A 21,172-nucleotide genomic window follows, 5' to 3' on the forward strand; every position below is an offset into this window, starting at 1 on the left:
GGGAGTGAGAAGGGCAGGGGTGCGGGGAGGAGCCCTGATGTAAGAATGTTAATGAGAGGCTCCCCCAGCCCAGCCCCCATCTCTCCCCACCCCCAACACCCCACTCGCTGGAAATACAAGCCCGGCCTCGGCGCGCCTTGTGTGGTAACACGCTCCGCCACTGCCACGCTATTTAAACGCGAGCTATGGATCCAGGAACCGGCGCGAATCAATGAGATCAAACGCGAGGGGGATGCACCGTCAATTACAAGCACTTGGACAAGTCTAACTTTTTTTTTCTTTTACAAATACGCTTTCAAAAGCCATCTCAGCAGCGCCCAAATAAGAAGCCACTTCTAAGCAAAATAGTATATATACAGGGAGGGCGAATATATATTTATAATAAGTATATATATGTAAAGATATTACAAGAGCACAGGTTTACACCCAGTGAACTTTTTTCTTTTTTTAAACTACTGACATTGCAGAGAAGGACTCTTCCTCTCTATCTTTTGGCGAGTTGAAGGGGAGAGTTCTGTTTTCTTAGAGCGCCCAAGGGGGCGCAGGGACCTAGGAGAGAAGATTGGGGAGGGGCGCGGCAGTGTGGGTGAGGGGTAGAGGGCGAGTCTGCGGCCAGGGCTGGCGCTAGCTCGCGGCACCATGCCGTCTCTGCTGGTGCTCACTTTCTCCGCGTGCGTCCTGCTCGGCTGGGTGGTGCTGGCCGGCGGCACGGGTGGCGGTGACCGCGTGGGTGCGCGCCCAGGCGCCGGGCGCCGGGACGGAGAGGCGCTGTCCCTGCAGAAGATCGAGGTGCTGGTGCTGCTGCCCCAGGACGACTCCTACCTGTTCTCCCTGGCCCGTGTACGGCCGGCCATCGAGTACGCGCTGCGCAGCGTGGAGGGCAATGGGACCGGGCGGCGACTATTGCCGCCCGGCACCCGCTTCCAGGTGGCCTACGAGGACTCGGACTGCGGCAACCGCGCGCTCTTTAACCTGGTGGACCGCGTGGCAGCGGCGCGGGGAGCCAAGCCCGACCTCATCCTGGGGCCGGTGTGCGAGTACGCGGCCGCGCCTGTGGCCCGGCTGGCATCGCACTGGGACCTACCCATGCTGTCGGCCGGGGCACTGGCCGCTGGCTTCCAGCACAAGGAAACCGAGTACTCGCACCTCACGCGTGTGGCGCCCGCCTACGCCAAGATGGGCGAGATGATGCTCGCCCTGTTCCGCCACCACCACTGGAGCCGCGCCGCGCTGGTTTACAGCGACGACAAGCTGGAGAGGAACTGCTTCTTCACCCTTGAGGGGGTCCACGAGGTCTTCCAGGAGGAGGGTTTGCACACGTCCGCCTACAATTTTGACGAGACTAAAGATTTGGACCTGGAGGACCTCGTGCGCTACATCCAGGCCAGTGAGCGAGGTGAGCGGGAGCGCGCCCCATGCCCCGGCCCCAAGCCCTCAACTCCCCTTGGCTCTCCTACACACCCGCCCCACCGCGGCGGGCCCACTGCCCCCTGCAGCGCTGAGGACTCGCCGACAGCGCGCACGCGGGGGACGGTCCCAGGACATGCTATCTGGTTGGGACGCCCTTTGATGGTCGCCCACTGCAGTCCAGAGGAGCACGTTGAGGGTCCTGGGAGGTCGCGGAGCCTGGGGGACGGGTGTGGGAGCCTGTCATTCTACCTGCCCGGGTCCAACAGGTGCCGTCAAAAAGCCTGGGTGTTTTCTTCCTCGCTCCCCCTTCGCGGGCGTCGGGCTGGCAATTAGAGACACACTCCCGGTGCCCCGCTCCAACCAGGGTCTGAAAGCGTGTCGAGGCCAAAAGAATTTGCTACCCAGCCCCGATCGGTGTGCGTCTCCTGCTATAGCGGCCGCCTCCGGGGACTCGTTGCAGCCCGCGTGCCTATGCTTAGCTAGCTGGTGTCCCAGGGTTTTCTCCGCTGCTCTTTCCGCAGAGCCCAGGTTTCTTTTAAAGGCTCATTGTATCGCCTGTCTCATTCCTTTCCATGGCCCCTGTAGCCCCTTATAAATGAGCTTCTGTGGTTTCTGCCAAAAATGACTTGCTCTGTCTGGACCCAGGAGACACTCGTTTCCCCCGTCTCCGCGCTCTGCGTTGCTGGCTCTAAAACGCCCGGAGCAACGCTCTTGTAGAGCGCTCGCTGGAGAAGCTGGCGCTGAACTTCCTTTTCACGCGCCCCTCGAGTTTTTTTTCCTTGCGTACGTGGGGGTTTGGAATAATACCCAAGCTTGACCAAGAGCTCAAGACGGGGGCTAGTAGCTGTGGCTACAAGGAGTAGGAGGAGAAGGAGGTGGTCGCGGACCCTTAACTGCGGAAGCCCCCGATGTGGCCCGTTTGCAGAGTAGACTGCAGCAAGGCGGGTGGAGATCCCCACCTCACGCAGTACCCTGGTTCCGGACATAGGGATTTGGGAGCACAAAGCTCGCGAAATCCAGCTTCTGTTCTCCCTCACCGCGCACACGCGTCTGGAATGTCAGTGCATTCCCGGCAAGGCTCCCCGCGTCCCGGTTCCCACGCGGGTGACGTTGCGGGGCTAGTCCACAGCATGGCACGGCCGGGCACCTGGGGACTCGCCGGGGGACAGAGCAATCTGAGGCCGAGGGCCTCAGGAACAGGTGAGAGTGGGCTGAGGCGCCAGCAAGGGTGGCGCTGCAGCCACCCCCTCCCCAACTTGACCACCTCGAACTCGGAGTGAACTCACCCCTTAGAGCAGAGAGGAGGGAGGTTAGGACGCTGGGGGATGCTCGGCCAAGTTTTGAGCGCTCGAACTCCAGGCTGTCTGCGCCGAATCCCTGCCAGCCAAGCAGGCGGGGCGCCGAGCTGTACTGACTATGAAAAAGGGCATTTGTGGCCAGCGGCTGCGAACGCGCCACGCCCGGGCGAGGAACCCACATCTACTTGTCTCACCACTCGCGTCCCAAGGTCACTGCAGCGCCTGCATACTTGGGGCTGCCCTGGCCCCCGAAACTGGCGTCTTCAGCTCTTGGCTATCTGGGGCTTGGAGCTGGGAAGTCGGAGATTCCCAAGGGCGGGCTAGGGGTGGGGATGTGTCAGCCCTAAGCCCCCTACGGGCGAGATCTGCGGTTTGCCCACGCGCCTGTGCTGCCACTGCCCTGACGGTCCCACTGCCGCCTGTGATCCCCGCGCACGTGGTCTGGGATTCGTGGCCAACGGGATCTGTGAGCCCAGATAGGGGCAGATCTTGGCCACTGAGCCCCTCAGCCTCACAGCGGTGACCCAGGTCAGGGGCACGGAGGGCGGCAGTGCCCTGGCGGGACCCTTGGGCTTCAGAGGCTTGGCTGCAGATTGCTGCTGATTTTTTAATTCCAAAAGCATAGTAGATGTTCCCAAGTCCCTTTGCTTGTTGTTTTTTTTTTTTTTTAAACCCCCAGGTTTGGATTTACTAGTGAAAGTTTGCTCAGCTGACTTGTGTGTTTTATAAGTTACGATTCTTACTTTAAAATACACTTCCAGCAGTGACTTGGCGGATGTTCAGAAATATGAAACAAAATAGTTTCTCCCCTAAGCATTGTTTTTTTTTTTTTTTTAAACCACTGAAATCTCTTACACTCAGTGGGGAGAAAGTTGCTTGTTAACCAAGCTCTCAGGGTCTCTTTTACAAACACATGGAGTCACCCTTACTTCATCATAGGCAGTTCATGTGTTAAAGAGGGTCCAGAACATGAGTTCGACTTTGGAGTGCCTGGCCTGGCTCAGCCACTCCATAGGCTGCTACTAACCCTCTGAAGCTCAGTCTCCTCCCAGTGAAGTAGGGGTGGTAGAAGCACCCACAGCTTTGGAATGCTGGGAGGATTAAATGAGCTAACACAGAGGAATACACCGAAGCAGTACCAGATGCATGTTAAGTGCTCAATAAATGCGAAGTTTATTGTGGTTGTTATTACGAGTGTATATGTATATATAATATATGTTGTGTGCTGTTGAGTCAATTCCAACTCATAGTGACCCCATGTGACAGAGTAGAACTGCCCCATAGGATTTCCTAGGCAGTAATCTTTACAGGGAGACTTGGTAGCACAGAGATTAAGAGCTTGGCTGCTAACCAAATGTTGGCAGTTCAAATCCACCAGCTGCTCCTGGGAAACCCTATGGGGCCATTTTACTCCGTCCTATAGGGTCGCTAGGAGTCAGAATCAACGGCAGTGGGTTTGGTTTGGTTCATCTTTACAGGAGCAGCTCTCCAGGTCTTTCTCTGGAAGAGTAGCTGGGTGAGTTTGAATCGCCAGCCTTTTGGTTAGCATCTGAGTGCTTAACCACTGCACCACCAGGGCTCCCTACACACACATATAGACAGTCATCTTTACGAAGAAGATGAGGCTATGCCATGGAGAAAGAACCTTGGGCTGAGAGACAGATAAGCCTGGGTTTGGTGTCTGCATTCAGCAGTTGTGGGGCCTGTGCAAGCCACTTCTCTGAGTCTGAGTTTCTTCCTTTGTGAAATAGTGAGGTTGCATTAGAATCAGACTTCTTCAAACTTATGCTTAGTAGTTCCAATCTGTGCTCACCCAAGTATAAAAGTATAACCATATTTTGCCTTTGAAATTTCCATATTAAACATCATGGAACTAAGGTAGAGTTTTCTTCCCCCCTCTCTCTTTTGGAGATAACATTTTCAGCACTTCATTTGACTTAAATTTGTCTTTTAAGAAAGATAAAAAATGTTTGACTCTCTTAAAGAGTAACAACTGACAATGCCACCATCTCAAGTATTATTAATAATATTTCGCTTGGTTGTGTGCTGTACTGGAGAAAGAAAAACTAAGATACATTACTTATCCATTTATCTTAGGGACTTACCATCTAAGTCAATAATTATAAAAAATTCTCTCATGTCTTTAACAAAACAAAACAAATCTGTTGCCGTTGAGTCGATTCCAACTCACAGAGACTCTGCAGGACAGAGAACTGTCCGTAGGGTTCCAAGGCTGTAATCTTTATGGAAGCTGATTTCTCACGCAGAGCAGCTGGTGGGTTTGAACTGCCAACCTTTTGGTTCACAGCCGAGCTCTTAACCACTGTGCCACCAGGGCTCTTTCTCATGTCTTTAGCCAAGGCCTACCCCCTCCCCCCAAAAAACAAACTTGTTGCCATGGAGACTATTCCAACCCCTAGGGACGCTATAGTACAGAGTAGAACTCCACCATAGGGTTTCCAAGGCTGTAATCTTTACAGAAGCTGACTGCCACATCTTTCTGCCGCTATGTGCCTGCTGGGTTCCAATCTCAGACTTTTCAGTTAGCAGCCAAGTGCTTAGCTACCATGCCACCAGGGCTCCTTTAGTCAAGGTATAATATCACCTAAAGACATACATCTGAGCATATATATACATATATATTTAATAGTGATCTTTATTTAAAACTGATCTGCTTATATATCTGCTTCAACTACTGTCTTCAATATTCCACATTTAATACAAAATGTATTTTTAAAAAGGCAAGTTAAAAATAATTTTTTCAAGTAATAAAAGCTGGTGTAAAGTGATGTGGTGGTTTTGTCTATACACCTTATAAGGTGCAGAACTAGAGGTACTCTACACACAATAACTGTGTGCAGAACTGTAGTTTTTTTCTCATTTATTAATATGTCATTAATCTGGGCTTGCACAACAACTGTAGAGATAACGGTATTTAATCAGGACAAGAGTCATTTATTTTAAGAATTAGTCTGGGGTAAATGACCTAGTGGTTGATCAGCAGAATTTTTAAGCAAAGAACTCATGAGAAGTGCCAAATAACTAACACAGCAGGGGAAACAAACATTTAGACTGGAGTGTAGAAATTCTGAAAGACTTTGGAATCGATGGAGCTTTAGGAACTACAAAAATAAAGGTACAATCTCTATTTTGTAAATGATATCCATTGCCATATAGTGTAGAAATAGCCAGGGAGAAACTTCTGTTTATTTATTTTTTGAATTTAGATTTCATTTGTATCAAAGTCAGTTATATAAGTACGTAGTTTAAAAACTAAGAAAATTTTGCAAGCCTCATTAGGAAAAAGAGTTTCCTGCCCTCTCCCTCCCCCCCCATTTCTCACTTCCCAGAGGCAATGATTTTCAACTCCTGTAGTTTGTTCTGTTGCTATTTGCCTTCACTTCACTAAACAACATGCTGCTTTTGATTGTTTTTCTCAGTTTTATACCTTATCTCTTCTTTTAGCTCTCTGCATCCACTGCCTGTTAACTACAAACGCAAGCTTGCCTTCCATCATCCTTCATTGTGTCAGAGTTTTCGGTTAGCTCAGTATTCAGTTTTAATATTATTATTAGCTTCTAAATGCTATTTACAGCAGAGCCGTATAGGCTGTTGTTGTTAGGTGCTGTCAAGTCGGTTCCGACTCATAGTGACCCTCTGCACCACAGAATGAAACCCTGCCCGGTCCTGCGCCATGCTCACAATCGTTGTTATGCTTGAGCCCATCGTTGCAGCCACCGTGCCAATCCATCTCATTGAGGGTCTTCCTCTTTTTCACCGACCCTGTGCTTCACCAAGCATGATGTCCTTTTCCAGGGACTGATCCCTCCTGACAACATGTCCAAAGTATGTAAAACAGTCTAGCAATCTTTCCTTCTAAGGAACATTCTGGTTGTACTTCTACCAAGACAGAGCTGTATAGGTTACTATGATGAATTTCCTTTCTTGCCCTACTTGTTTTTCTGTTTTAAAAACACAAACCTGTTTTTTTTTGCTTGCTTAGTTTTCTATGTACTTAAAACTAAATTGTCCTGCAAGCCTCTGTGGTCAGCCTCCTGAGCTGCTTGAGTCTGGTTATTTTCTAGGCAAACTGCACTGCTGTCACTCTGGGTTTGTTTCTTCAACATAACTCCTGTTGCCTTTCTTTTGGGCCAGATCTCCATATCTTCATGGTTCTTGGCCTATGCCCTTGTCTTGATGGAGGACATCCTCTAGGAGCTTTTGGAGAAAGGATGGATGAAAGCTAAATTTTGAGACCTTTCATGCCTAAAGATTTCTTCATCCTATCCTTATAATTATAGAATTCTAGATTGGAAGCAATTTTCTCTACAAATTTGAAGACATTCCTCCAATGTCTTTTAACTTTCAGTGTCACTATTAGGAATAGCTTGAATCAATTAGAAGTCTTGACCCATTGATTGTAACCTTTTCTTTTCCCCCTGAGAACTTTTACCATCTTCTCTTTGCTCCCAATATTTTAACATTTTATTATGATGTGCTTTGGTGCTAGTATTTTCCCTTATATACTCTGCAGGCCCCTTTAATCCAGAAACTCATGTCTTTCAATTCTGGGAAAATTTCTTCTTTGACAATTTTATATCTTTCATTTTCTCTGTTCTCTCTTTCTAGAATTGGTTTTATTCAGATGTTAGACCTCCTGGATTGAGCCTGTACTTTTCTTATCTCTTTTCTCTGTCTTCTTAAAAGTTTCTCTTGCTTGGATATTTCTTTAACCATTTCTAAAATGACTGAATTTTGACTTTTTATTTCTGCTATCATATTTTCAATCTCCTGGACACATTACACCCTGCTTTGCTCCTATGCAGTAACATCCCACTTTCCCTTCTAAGTTTAGGAGTCAGACGGAGAAGATGAAAATTTCATTATTTTTTATCAATTATTTTATTTATACATAATTTACTTATTATTTTATAGGAGTCCCTGGGATGTACAAATGCTCAACCACTAGCCAAAAAGTTGGCGGTTTGAGCCTACCTGGAGGTGCTTTGGAAAACAGGCCTGGCAATTTGCTTCTTAAAGGTCACAGCCTTGAAAACCCTATGGCACAGTTCTACTCTACACACACGGGGTCACCATGAATCGGAATCAACTTTTCAGCATAACAGCAATAACATTATTTTATAATTGATAAAACGTATCGGAGATCATAGATTTAGATCTGTTACCAAAACAGCCTGCTTGTATTACTTCACCCCAGAATTAGGCAGAGTTGGTCATCAAATCACAGGTAGTGCTGCTCAGCTGCAGACCTTCCTCTGGGAGTAGGCCACTTATCACACGATGAAAGTAGCCCCTACAGTGTGCTCTCTACAAGCAGGCATATCCCAAAGAGGAAGGAAGAAACGGCAGAGCTGAGCATGTCCAGTTTTTTCTTTCAGGTTTACCATTCAGACAATGGAGCCCTGGTGGTGCAGTGGTTAAGAGCTCAGCTGCTAACCAGAAGGTCAGCAGTTCAGATCCACCAGCCACTTATCGGAAACACTGTGGGGCAGCTCTACTCTGTCCTATAGGGTTGTTATGAGTCGGAATCAACTTGACAGCAACTGGTTTAATCAGACAATTTACTCCTTCTCCTCTGGAGAGAAATAAATGAGAGCATATTGAGAGATGAGGAGCGTTACCCTATTAGAAGGTGCTCCAGATAGAAACCTGAGACTGGGGTAAAGGATGTCCCTGACAACTTAGGTGCACTGCGTAAGTGTTCAGTTCTCTGAGTGGACTGCTATGGCCACCCCATTGCACATGTCTCTGCCGTACTCAGAGTGATAGCAAACACACACTGCAATAGAGAGATCCCACTTACAGAAGAAGTCACGGGAACGAGATGATGGAGCATGGTATGGAACATCACATGTTCTTCGGCAAGGAGGAGAAAATAGAGCAGAATGAACAAGAGTCTATCCAGAAACTTAGAATTACACCACCATCCCCTCTTTTAGAAGTCTAACAATTTGACCCAAAATTAATATTTATACGTTGTTGTTGTTGTGTGCTGTTGAGTCAGTTCTGACTCACAGTGACCCTATAGGATAGAGTAGAACTGCCCCATAAGGCTTCCTAGGCTATAATCTTTACTGGAGCAGGTCTTTTCTCCCGCGGAGCTGCTGTTGGATTTGAATTGCCAACTTTTTGGTTAGTACCTGAGCACTTAACCATTGCATCATCAGGGCTCCATAATATTTATATAATATACTCTTAATTGACCTCCTTTTAAGCAGCTTGCAGGGTTAGCTGATGCTCTCTTTTCCTTTGTACACCTTACTTGACTGTTGGTGAGCGCTGGTGGCTGATGGGCTCCTCTGGAGTACACCCACACACTTCTCACACATATCCCTATGCTCTCCAAGACTTGGCCCAAATCTGCTTATGCCAGTTGTATTCATTATCATACGTATGTAAGTCAAGTACTTATTATGTTAACTGAGGAAACATGAGTGGGAAGAGAAAGTTATTTTGATGAAAACTATTTTAAACTTTTTTAAAAAAATTGTGCTTTAGGTGAAAGTTTACAGCTCAAGTTAATTTCTCATTCAAAAATTTATACACATATTGTTTTGTGACATTTGTTGCAGTCTCCAATATGTGACAGCCCGGCACTCTTTTACACCTCTGGTTCCCTGTTTATCCAATTCCTGTCCCTTCCTGCCATCTTGTCCTGCTTTTGAACAGGAGCTACCTATTTGGTCTCATGTATTTTATTGAACTAAGAAGCACGTTCCTCACGTGTGTTATTTTTTGTTTTGTAGGCCTGTCTAATCGGAAATGTGGGCTTCGCGAATGGTTTCAGTTCTGGATTACCAGAGCGTTCAGGGGCCGTAGTTTCAGGGGTTCCTTCAGTCTCTTTCAGAGCAGTAAATCTGGTCTTTACGTGAATTTGATTTCTGTTCTACATTTTTCTCCTGCTCTGTCTGGGACTCCATTGTGAACCCTGTCAGGGCATTCGTTGGTGGTAGCCAGGCACCATCTAATTCTTCTGCTCAGGCTGATTCATATGATCTTTTAGTCATTTGGGCTGGTACTTTCCTGTCTTTGGTTTTCGTCATTCTCCTTTGCTCTGGGTTGTTTTAAACTTTTTGATAAATTGTATAAAGGCAAATTGTTAAAAATACTTGCTACTGAATTAGGCGTGAATGCGACAACCATGAAAGATTGGGGAACATTTAAAAAATTTGCACTCTGACTGCTTTGCTAGTGTCATAAAGTGCTTGCCCCTATTTAAACTGAAACTAGATGATAATGTGCATTATGGGTTTGATTTATTCAAGGAAGACAATACTCCACCTAGGAATTTGGAAGTAAGGATCTCCTTTTGAGACTTAAACCACATGATCAACACAAAATGGATGAGATCTGAAATAATCCAAGTCTGCTCAGATAGATGAAATGTTTTTCTGGATCACTTCTGCTCAGTCTAAGCAGGTACTGGAGCTCTGGTGGCGCAGTGGTTAAGAGCTCGGCTGCTAGACAAAAGGTCAGCAGTTTGAACCCACCAGTTGCTCCTTGGAAACCCTATGGAGCAGTTCTACTCTGTCCTATAGGGTTGCTATGAGTCGGAATCGACTCGATGGCAACAGGTTTGGTTTTGGTTTTGGATTTAGGTACTAACATCTAAAGAAGGAGCGCATCCATCAGAAAGGGTTGTTGTTGGTGGCAATGGGGGTTAAAAAAAGGAGATTGGCCAGGAATGTAAAAACAGAACCACAAGTCTCCTCCTGAAGATTCCACTCTTGGAATCCATACTCTTAAAATTTCTCCAGCCTCAGCCATTTAGCTTTTCTGTGTTGGCTGCTGTATGGGACACCTGGGCTCTTTTTTTTAAAAAAAATTATTTTTATTTAAGGGGCTAGAATAGAAGCAGAGCTAAAACAAGGATCTAGGTAATAATAATTAGGAATTTCTTGTAAAGTTTTCTTACTAAGACATCTTAGAACTTAACTATTTATTCCCAGTATGTAATTATCCCTCTAGACACAAACAACGTCTACTCCCAGAGGTAGATTTTCCGGAGTTTTGTATTGTTTTCAAAACTTATTCTCCAGAGCTTTTACTCTGTACACCAAGCCCTTTTGTAGTAAGAAATGTCAGACCCATGATCTAACACTCTGAATTAGCCTGTGCAGTAAACTAATATCAACAAGAGCCGAGCTCTCGATGCAGGTTGCCAAAGCAGCTTTGGCACAGCCCGAAGTTTATTTTACGTCTTTCAACACTCATGCTTTTACAAAGAACATACACATCTTGGGCACTGGCATGAGGCGTGATAATGTGGTTACAGCACCCAGGCCTCTTAAGGTCTATCCTCTGCACAGTGCACGCAGGAAAAACAGTGACCTCATCTTGGGTAGCAGGGCAGGCACATACGCATTATCGGTTTGGCCATCAACAGTGCTGGAGTTAACTGGTAATGGGCCAAATCCCCACTTCTCTCCAGCCTGTGCAGCTCTTATGGGCAGACAACAATATTCTGCAGCTGCTTACCCACTCTCAGATCCATCAGTGTGGATATAAACTGACAGGACATGGGAGAGGGACCTCAGATCTTGTTAACTATTTCCTGTATATGTTGAGACAGCTTGAAAATAATGTTTGGATAGTCAGGCAACAGAAAGGCTATAGCACGCACCATATCCTTTAATCTGCCAAATTAATTTCCTCCCTAAAACAGTTCCGTGTGCTTTTTCAGGAAAATGGATTTACCATGTTATTAAGTATAAAAAACAGTCAATACACTTCACTGTCATATGCTGGGCAAATCTGGTGATTTATTTGAAGTATTAATTTTTTTTTTATTTTGGTGAAAATATATGCAGCCAAAGAAACACCATTTTGCCAATTTCTACATGTACAATTCAGTGACATTTATTACACTCTTCAAGTCATGCTCGAAGTATTTTTTAAGCAAAATTTATTTTGCAATAATTTTAAACTTTTGAAAAAGATGCAAAAAAGTACAAAGTCCCTTTCCCAGTTCTTGCTGACAAGCTATAGTTAGTATTGAGACTTTAAAACATACGCAACCTTCAGGCAGATTTTTCACCCGTTGTTAATATTTTGCTACATTTGCCTATCATTTTCCGTCCCCTCTCCTTTCCTCTGCTCTCTCTTTCTATACACACACATAAACATGTACATATATATGAATTGTATCTATGCACACCCAGAGATATTACCATCTTTTTATAAACCAGAGTAAGTTGCATCATGCCCCTTTACCCCTAAATACTTAAGTGTGTGTGTCCTAAGAACAAGGACATTCATTTACTTAACCACAGTATAATTATGAAAAACAAGAACTTTAACACAAACACAATGCTGTTATCTAATTTACAAACCTTATTCAAATTTCACCAGTTGTCTCAATAACACCCTTTATAGCAAAACTTTTGTTTTTAATTGTGCTTTAGGTGAAGGTTTACAGAGCAAATTAGTTGTTCACTAAACAATTAATACACATATTATTCTGTGACATTGGTTGTCAACCCCGCAATGTGTCAACACTCTCCTCTTCTTGACCTTGGGTTCCCCATTTCCATTTGTCCAGCTTTCCTGTCCCCTCCTGCCTTCTCGACCTTGCCCCTGGGCTGGTGTGCCCGTTTAGTCTCATATACATGGTTGAACTATGTATGTGTATTATTGTTTTATTATTATTATTTTCGAAAAATCCAGGGTCGCATCTAGGATCACACATTGCGTTTCGTTTTCTGTCCCTTTGGTCTCTTTTAGTCTGGAATGTTTCCTCAGCCTGTCTTGGTTTTTCATGAAACATTTTAAAATAGTTCAGGCCTGTTATTTTACAGACCATCTCCCAATCTGGGTTTGTTGCTGCTTCCTCATAATTAGATTTAGGTGAGCCATGTTGACATTTTTGATTGTCAGTGCAGGAGGCTTGTGAGTCTGTTTTCCCCATGGTTGGCAAGGTTAATTTCCATCACATCATTATGGGGGTGTCCGCTAGGTTTCTCCATTGTAAACTTAGAACAGTTCTGGCTTGTGATTAATAAGTAAGGAGCCCTGGTGGCAAAAAGGTGAAGCTCTGGGCTACTAACCCAAAGGTCAGAAGTTCGAACTCACCTAGTGGCTCCACGGGAGAAAGACCTCTGCTCCCATGAAGATTACAGCCCAGAAAACCCTACGGGGCAGTTCTGCTCTGTCACGTGAAGTCACTATGAGTGAAATCAACTGGACGGCACCTACAACAACACAATTAATCAGTAATTTGTGAGGAGATGCTTTGGGGGACTACGTAAATACCCGTTCCTCGTCAGACTTCCCCTACTGGCTTTAGGGTCCCCTCTGCTCTGTGAAGTGGCATTTCACGTGGCGCTACTTGTTCTTCCTCCGCAGTTGTGATCATGTGTGCGAGCAGTGACACCATCCGGAGCATCATGCTGGCGGCGCACAGGCACGGCATGACCAGCGGAGACTACGCCTTCTTCAACATCGAGCTCTTCAACAGTTCTTCCTACGGTAACTCTGGTTCCAGTTTTTCCTCCCACTGCCAAGGTGGCAAGAGGGATTGTGAGGAAGAGTCACTAATTTGGGTTACATAAATAGATTTTTATAAATTGGTGATTCTAAACACTCCAGACTTCTCAGAATTTCTAATGCTTTCTTCCTCTGAGAATTAAATAAGTAAAAAGGTACAGTGTTCCAGTGATGCCAAAGGGCGTGTATGGGGGTGAGCAGAGCCAAGCACTCCAAGTAAATGTAAATTTAGGCCAAAAAGATCCCTTGCCCAGCACTTTTCTAACTGCAGGTTCCCACCATAAGGACTGTGGGAATAATTCCACCTGCATGGCAGCCCCGTGTGTATCAGAGCAGATATGTGCTCCATAGGGTTTTCAGTGGCTGATTTTTTGGAAGTAGATCACCAGGCCTTTCTTTCGAGGTGCCTCTGGGTGGATTTGAACCTCCAAACTTTCAATTAGCAGCCCAGCGAGCTAACCATTTGCACTACCCAGAAATTTCTTTCACCTAGATTAAAAAACATAAAAAACAGTGGCCACTGAGTCGAGTTGATTCTGACTCATGGTGACGCCATGTGTTTCAGAGTAGGACTACATTCCACAGAGTTTTCAATGGCTGTGACCTTTCAGAAGCAGATTGCCAAGCCTTTCTTCTGAGGCACCTCTGGGTGGATTAAAACTGTTATCCTTTTAATTAGTAGTTGAGCGCTTAACAGTTTGTGCCACTTAGGGACTCCTTTCACCCAGATTACCTCCCCTTAAGCCTCTGCTGTATACAGGTTCAGGAGCTACCAACACAGAGGATTGAAAACATTCCTTAAAATTCCTTAAAATAGATCTGGGGGAGTTCCTGGGGTGTCTGTGATGAAAGACGGTTAAGGAGTTCATCAAGACCAAAGGTTCAAAACATTTTCCGCTAAAATGTGGTTAGGGCTTTCTCTGAAGTAGACACCATAAGGCTATGGAACATTTCCTGAAATACTCTACATTGACTTCTTAAAGCTGAGAAGTTATAGGGGGACTATGAGGGAGTATGCATCCATAGGATTTTCATGGATTGAGGAAAACTCTCAATGAGATGGATTGACACAGTAGCCACAACAAGGGATTCAAACATACCAATGATCATAAGATGGTGCAGGACTGGGCAACATTTTGTTCTGTTATACGTAAGGCTCCACAGCAATTAACGACAGCATACGTGTGCATATCACAGATGGTGTATTTATACTGAGCTCCACTTCCTAGTTCTTATGGACAATATATAGTTAGACAGGATCTAAACATTAAAGCATACACCCCAGTTTCCTGCCCTGACATTGTGAGTAAGTGGATAAAGAAAAATGGATGAAACAAAAGTAGCCAGTGCCTCCTGGAGCAGATAAAATTGGAGATTTGAGGCTTGCAGGATAAACACTCTATTGTGTCCTCCTTGTTGCTGTGGTATCCATCTATCCCCCACCCCTTTACACAATCAGAGTAGCAGTTTCACTTCTTGACCTACGATCAGAATGAAATTACGCTATTGGCTGCAGTATTTAGTTCACTGAGATAGTAGCAGAAACTGATGAAAAATGAAAAACGTTTATTCTGAGTTTTGCAAGTTGACAACTGTAAATATTGAATTTTTTGGCAATGCATGTGAATGCATATTAATGGACAAGTGCAGTATAAATGTTAGGTACTGGAATTCCTTTCAACCAGAATGAATAAAGCTTGTATTACTTTCCCCTGCTAATTACAATATGCAAGTATTGCAGAAAAATTTGGGAAACAGAAAAGCACAGCGAAGACAGTAAGTTATAATTATGCTACCCAGAATAAAAATACATTGATAATTTTTTGAAGTATGTACATCCCATCTATTTTATATAAAAATGTATTTTACAAAAATATTTATCAATAAATGATCATACTATTTCTATTGTTATATAGCCTGATCTTTACCAAATATATTATGAATGTTTTCTTATCCCTTTGTATATTCTTCTACAACTTGATTTCCCATGGCTGCATATTATTTTATAATGCTGATATGCCATCTTAATCAGTCTTCTACTTTTTTAAATTTAACCATTTTTTGATATTTATGATGGTCCCAACTCTTTGCTGTTAAGAACAATGCCTTATACACACACATATATATATTATTTGTAAAATACATTTCTAGAAGTAGACTTTCTGGATGTAAAAGTGGCATGGGGGCAGTGTCTGATCTCCTCTAACTTCACAAGGGGGAAGGAGAATCAAGATCTACAGCCCAAGGCTGATTCCTATGAGGTGGAGGTCAGACATACCTCCTCTCTCCACCATCTTTACCAATTCTGACACCAACCATCCCTCCCACAGCACGCTCTACTTCTCTGCTGGGTTCAATAATTCATTGCAATGGCCACACAGAACTCAGAGACAATAGTCATGATTATGGGGTTTGTTAGGGAAGTAACAGGTTACAATTCAGGTTTAGGAACACTCAGGATACAGTTCTTCCATCAGGAAAGCCTCTTCTCAGCCATGCCTGCAGACATGCCTCTCTCTGGCCCTCGGACTCTGCCCTGCTCAGGCAAGTGTTACAAAGCTCTTCTAGCTCTGCCGATAAGTGCCCCAAGGCACTCTAATACAATAAGTGACCCGAGGCATTCCACTACACCAGAAAGCCTCTTGCCAGAAGATGCTCAGCTCTAGCTCTGTGGGTCAGCAAACCTAGCTCCACCAAGTGCCTGGAGGCACGCTTCTCTGCTAAAGGCGCTCAGCTTTCTCACTCCATGGGCTGGGAAGTCCATCCCACTGTCTCCTGCCAGTCTCTCCTACCGGTGTTTTTATCTGCCACTGCTTCTTGCTGTCTTCAGTGTTACAGCTCTCTCTCTCTCTCTCTCTCGGTCTCCTGATTCCAGAAGCCTCTCAGTGCAGGGATTCCAGGTCCAAAGGACATGCTCTGCTCTTGGCTGTTCTTCCTTGCTGGTGGTGAGATTCTCTCTTCCCCGCCCCTGGAATGACTCATTTCAAGCCCAGTGGGATGGCAAAGCTGACCAATCCACCTGGTGGGCCACAATTACCCAATTTGCACAGTCCCACCCAATCACTTGGGTGAGAGTTACAAGACCATGGCGAGAAAGGCCTCACAAAAGCGATCCATCACACCACAGGCCACCCCCTGGCTTTTCTAGCCATGGTTCTTTCATACTTGGAGGATAACTTCTTCCTCCCAGTCATTTTACCAGTCCAAAACAGTCATTAACAATTAGTCCTTCAGTAGGCAAAAGAGTCCTAAGAGTGATAGTACTCAGGTATTAGCCATTCAGGTCTGCTGCAGGTGTCCATATAATCTGGTCAGGTTTTCCAAAACTCTTCTGGGTTTCACCGTTTCGGATGTCTAATAAAATTTAACTGAGAGAAGATTATTCCCTTGCTTTGAGCCTCACGAGGTATCAGCATAGCAAAACCTTTAAGGGACTTTAGGTTCGGCCCCTGTACTTGAGTCTGGCAGTGCCTCCCCCTTGGTCTACTCTTTCATAGTTATAGCTTCTACAGTTACAGTTTTTATAATCACAATTAGCCCCATTAACCATCAACACTCATTACTGAATCATATAAACTTATCAGCATCTCTCCCCACCCTCTCTTCCCCAGATTCATCAGGAAAAGAGGAATCTATTCAGTGGGGATCCTCCCTTGTCCCCCTCATTTAATGTAAGCACAATCATGAAAGCATGTGAGCCAGCCACATCATGCCTTTATCTTTCCCCATTTTAGATAGCCAATGTTTAAATGGCCCATCCCTATCAAACCAATACTCTGAGGAGACAATCATGTTCCTTGGTCTTGAAGAATCTTCTGTTACAGTTAAAACTTTGAGCATCTGCATCCATAAGCAAAGTCCAGTCCAGAGCAAGCCATCAAATTTGCGGCAATCTACACCAGCTCTTGGTGTCAAACATCTTTCTCTTCATTTGGTCAGGTTCTGGTCAGCTCATCCCTAGTCATCCAAACTAGCTCACAACACGTAGCAGCCTTAGCTCAAGGATTTACACACACCTCCTGGCACTTCAGACAACCCTTTCACACTCTCTCATCCCTAGCCCCCTTGGGCTAGGTCAAGGGGTTCCACCAATAAACTCAGGAGTCCACACAAGTCCCTTTACTTCTGACCAGCCAGCCCTTCCTGTACTCTCTTATTCCTAGTCCCCATGGGGAGGTCAATGGGCACCAATGGAACATATCCAAACTCAGCCCATCTCTTCATTGCTGCACTTCCCCCACTTCCACTCATGAGTGGACCCAGGTGGTCACCACATGTGAGCAGACCATGCTGTCTACTCACCAGCTCCCTTTAACTTTCAGTCCTGGAAGGGGATTCCATCTGAAGGGCACTGACTTTTCCTGCCTTGATGTATCCAACAGCAAACCTCTTGATCAGAATTCAAAAGGCAAAACAGTCACTTTTTTTCCCGCAGGACCTTCAAATGCAAATCATCTCCTCTCCCAGCAGTTCTAGGTAGCATGACTTTTCAAATGCAAAATCTGGGTGGGGCTCAGGTTTTTGACCTAAGCCCCCACTCTATACACAGGGCTACTGGTTTGAAACAAAAAGCCTATGTTTCATCAGGCAAATCCTAGTTCCCCTTTTAGCGTATCCAGTCAAGTATTGGCTGAAGGTGAAGGTACACACTCTCTGTAATCTATAATACCCAATATTCATTTCTATCATACATTTAGGTCTGTTTTACAATACTAGATAGGAGAGACATTCAATATCCACAGTACATTAAATTAAGCACATAATACTAAACACATAACCCTTTTTAAAACATCCCAATTGTAACACCTACTCTACCCCTTGACTATCCTCCTATTCATATGCATATGGACTTGGGCCTCTGGCTAGGTGTAACAAGTAGACTCTGGCCCCCTATCAATCATCCTGCTTATCTGGCCTAGCTTTTGCTCCAGGCCATCCCAAAAGCTGCTTTTCTCCCCTCAGCTGCAGCCTAACTTTCCTTTCAGCCATTACAGATAACAACAACCAAAGTAACCATCTAAGAATCAAAAGTTTCACTTCCCAATCTCGTTCATTCTTTCTCTTACAAAGTCCCATGCTTCCAAGAGTTTGGAGCCATTGCAATGAATCCCACTTCTGACACCAACTGTAAAAATGGCATGTCTGACCTCCTCTAACTCACAAAGGGAAAGGAGAATCAAGATCAACAACCCAAGACTGATTCCTATGAGGCGGAGGTCAGACATGCCTCCTCTCTCTCCATTTTTACCAATTCTGACACCAACCATCTCTCCAACAGCACTCTCTACTTCTCTGCTGTGTTCAATAATTCATTGCAATGGCCACACAGAAGTCACAGACCATACTCATAATTATGGGGTTTACTATGGAAGTAACAGCTTACAGTTTAGGTTCAGGAACATTCAGGATACAGTTCTTCTATCAGGATAGCTTCTTCTCAGCAGTGTCACAGGCACACTTGTTTCTGGCTCTTCAGTCTCTGCCCTGCTCAGACATGTGTTAAAAAGCTCTGTTAGCTCTGCTGGTAAGTTCCTTGCAGCACCCCACTCTGCTAGTAAGCCTCAGCCAGAAGGCACTGAGTTCTAGCTCCATGGGTCAGCAAACCTAACTCCACCCAGAGGCACCCTACTCTGCCAGCAAGCCTCCAGCCCAAACGCACTCAGCTTTCTTGATCCATGGTCTGAGAAACCCACCGCACAGTCTCCTGCCAGTCTCTTCTGCCGCTGTTTCTCTACCACCACTTCTCACTGTCTTCAGTGTTACAGCTCTCTCTCACTCTCTCTCTTGGTCTCCTGATAGCAGGAGCTTCTCAGTGCAGGGATCCCGGGTCCAAAGGACACGCTCTGCTCTTGGCTGTTCTTCCTTGGTGGTGGTGAGATCCTCTCTTTCCCTTCTCTGGGATGGCTCATTTCAAGCCCAGTGGGATGGCAAAACTGACCAATCCCCTTGTGGGCCACAATTACCGTATTTGCACAGTCCCACCCAATCACTTGGGTAGGAGTTATGAGACCATGGCAAGAAGGGCCACACAAAAGTGATACATTGCACTGCCCTGGGTCAAAGATTATGTGTATTTAAGGTTTTGATAAATATTGCCAAGTTGCCCTGTAAAGGGATTGTGCCAGTTTATACTTGTGCAATAATGTATCAGATTTCCTGTTTTCCTACATCCTTATCAGCCCTGCATCATCTTTCTAATTATTTTATGTATTTGAATTTCTTTTTATGTCCCTAAGTCAAGTTTTGCACTTTTCTTTAGTGTCCTGTACAATTCTTGTAGGGGTCCCTGGGAGGCACAAATTGTTAAGGTTGGTGAGACTTCATCTCAATTACTTTGGACATGTGATCAGGAGGGACCAATCCCTGGAGAAAGACGTGCTTGGCAAAGTAGAGGGTCAGTGAAAAAAAAGAAGACCCTGAATGAGATGGATTGACACAGTGGCTGCAAAAATGGGCTCGAACATAGTAATGATTGTGAGGATGGCACAGAACCAGGCAACATTTCATTCTGTTGTACACGGGGTTGCTATGAGTCAGAACTGACTTGATGACACCTAACAACAACAACACCGTTGTCTTAGTCATCTAGTGCTGCTCCAACAGCACCACAAGTGGATGGATTTATCAAAGAGAAGTTTATTCTCTCACAGTCCAGTAAGCTACAAGTCCAAATTCAGGGTTTCAGCTCCAGGGGAATGGTTTTGCCATGGGCTCTGGAGGAAGGTCCATGTCATCAGTCTTCCCCTGGTCTGGGAGCTTCTCTGCACAGAAACCTCAGGTCCAAAGGACGTGCTCTGCTCCCAGCACTGCTTTCTTGGTGGTATGAGGTTCCCATGTGTCTCCACTCACTTCTCTCTTTTATATCTCAAAAGAGATTGCATTAAGACACTATCTAATCTTGTCAACCTCATCTGTATAACCTCATCACAGTGACAGAATTTACAACACATAAGGAGATCTCATATAATCTCATCATGGTGATAGAGTTTACAACACATAAGGAAATCACATCAGATTACACAATCGTACAACACTGTGAATCATGACCCAGCCAAGTTGCTATACACATTTTTGGGGGGACACAATTCTATCCATTACAACCGTAGTTGCAATAGAGGCCAGGCAATATGTACTTTTACGTGAACTCGTTACTACCCCAAATCAATTCAAGTATCTGTTACTGAGGAAGAATGGAGAATGGATGGAGGGAGGCAACTGTTTGAGTCTGCCACAGACCCTGAAGCACCCCTCCTATGTGTGCTAGATAGTAAACAGAATCAGATGGCAGCATTGTGACCTAGACCAAAGTTCTGGTGCACATTATTAGCAAAGGGCCTTTACTGAGATTTTGTGCCCTAAGAATAAAATATATGTTCATGAAAATCCCTAAACATCCTCCTCTCCCTGTGCATCCTTGCACCAAATCCCTATACGCATCCTAGAAAACGGCCTCTATTTTCTTTCTTTTTTGTTGTTGTTGTAATTAAATGAAGTTTACATTTCAAGTTAGTCTCCCATAAAAAATTTTTTTTACATACATTGTTATGAGACCCTAATTGCTGACCCCATTGTACGACAGCACACTCCTCCTTTCCGCCCCGATTCCCCATGACCATTCAACCAGCTCCTAACTCTCTGCCTTCCCATCACACCTATGGACAGAAGCCGCCCCTTTGGTCTCTTGTATCTATTTGATTAAGAGGCACACTCTTCACTAGTATCACTTTATGTCCCATAGTCCAGTCCAATCCCTGTCTGAAGAGTTTGCCTCGGAAATTGTTTTAGTTCTGGGCTGATAGAGAGTGCAGGGGCTGTGCTTTCCGGGGTGCCTCCAGTCTCAGTCAGACCATTAAGTCTGGTCTTACTAGAACTTGAGTTCTGCACCCCATTGTTCTACTGCTCCATCAGGGACCCTCTGTCGTGTTCCCTGTCAGGACGTTCATTGGTGGTAGCCGGGC

At 45.1% G+C, this 21,172-nt stretch overlaps 1 protein-coding gene across 2 annotated transcripts in view; it reads left to right on the top strand.

Moving 5' to 3' along the window:
• The first annotated feature begins 211 nt into the window (after positions 1 to 211).
• NPR3 (natriuretic peptide receptor 3) overlaps positions 212 to 21,172 on the top strand; it is an 89,199-nt gene continuing 68,238 nt past the window's right edge. Inside the window, exons 1-2 of one of the 2 annotated variants that reach the window (XM_012558087.2) lie at positions 212 to 1,396; positions 13,074 to 13,196. In XM_012558087.2, the coding sequence (XP_012413541.1) occupies positions 640 to 1,396; positions 13,074 to 13,196 (880 nt within the window). In that variant the 5' untranslated portion in view covers positions 212 to 639. The remainder of the gene's footprint in view (positions 1,397 to 13,073; positions 13,197 to 21,172) is intronic. The other variant, XM_004385228.1, reaches the window with a different exon arrangement.

The sequence above is a fragment of the Trichechus manatus genome, unplaced genomic scaffold, assembly GCF_000243295.1.
Source record: "Trichechus manatus latirostris isolate Lorelei unplaced genomic scaffold, TriManLat1.0 scaffold00135, whole genome shotgun sequence".
In the NCBI taxonomy this organism is placed as follows: Eukaryota; Metazoa; Chordata; class Mammalia; order Sirenia; family Trichechidae; genus Trichechus; species Trichechus manatus.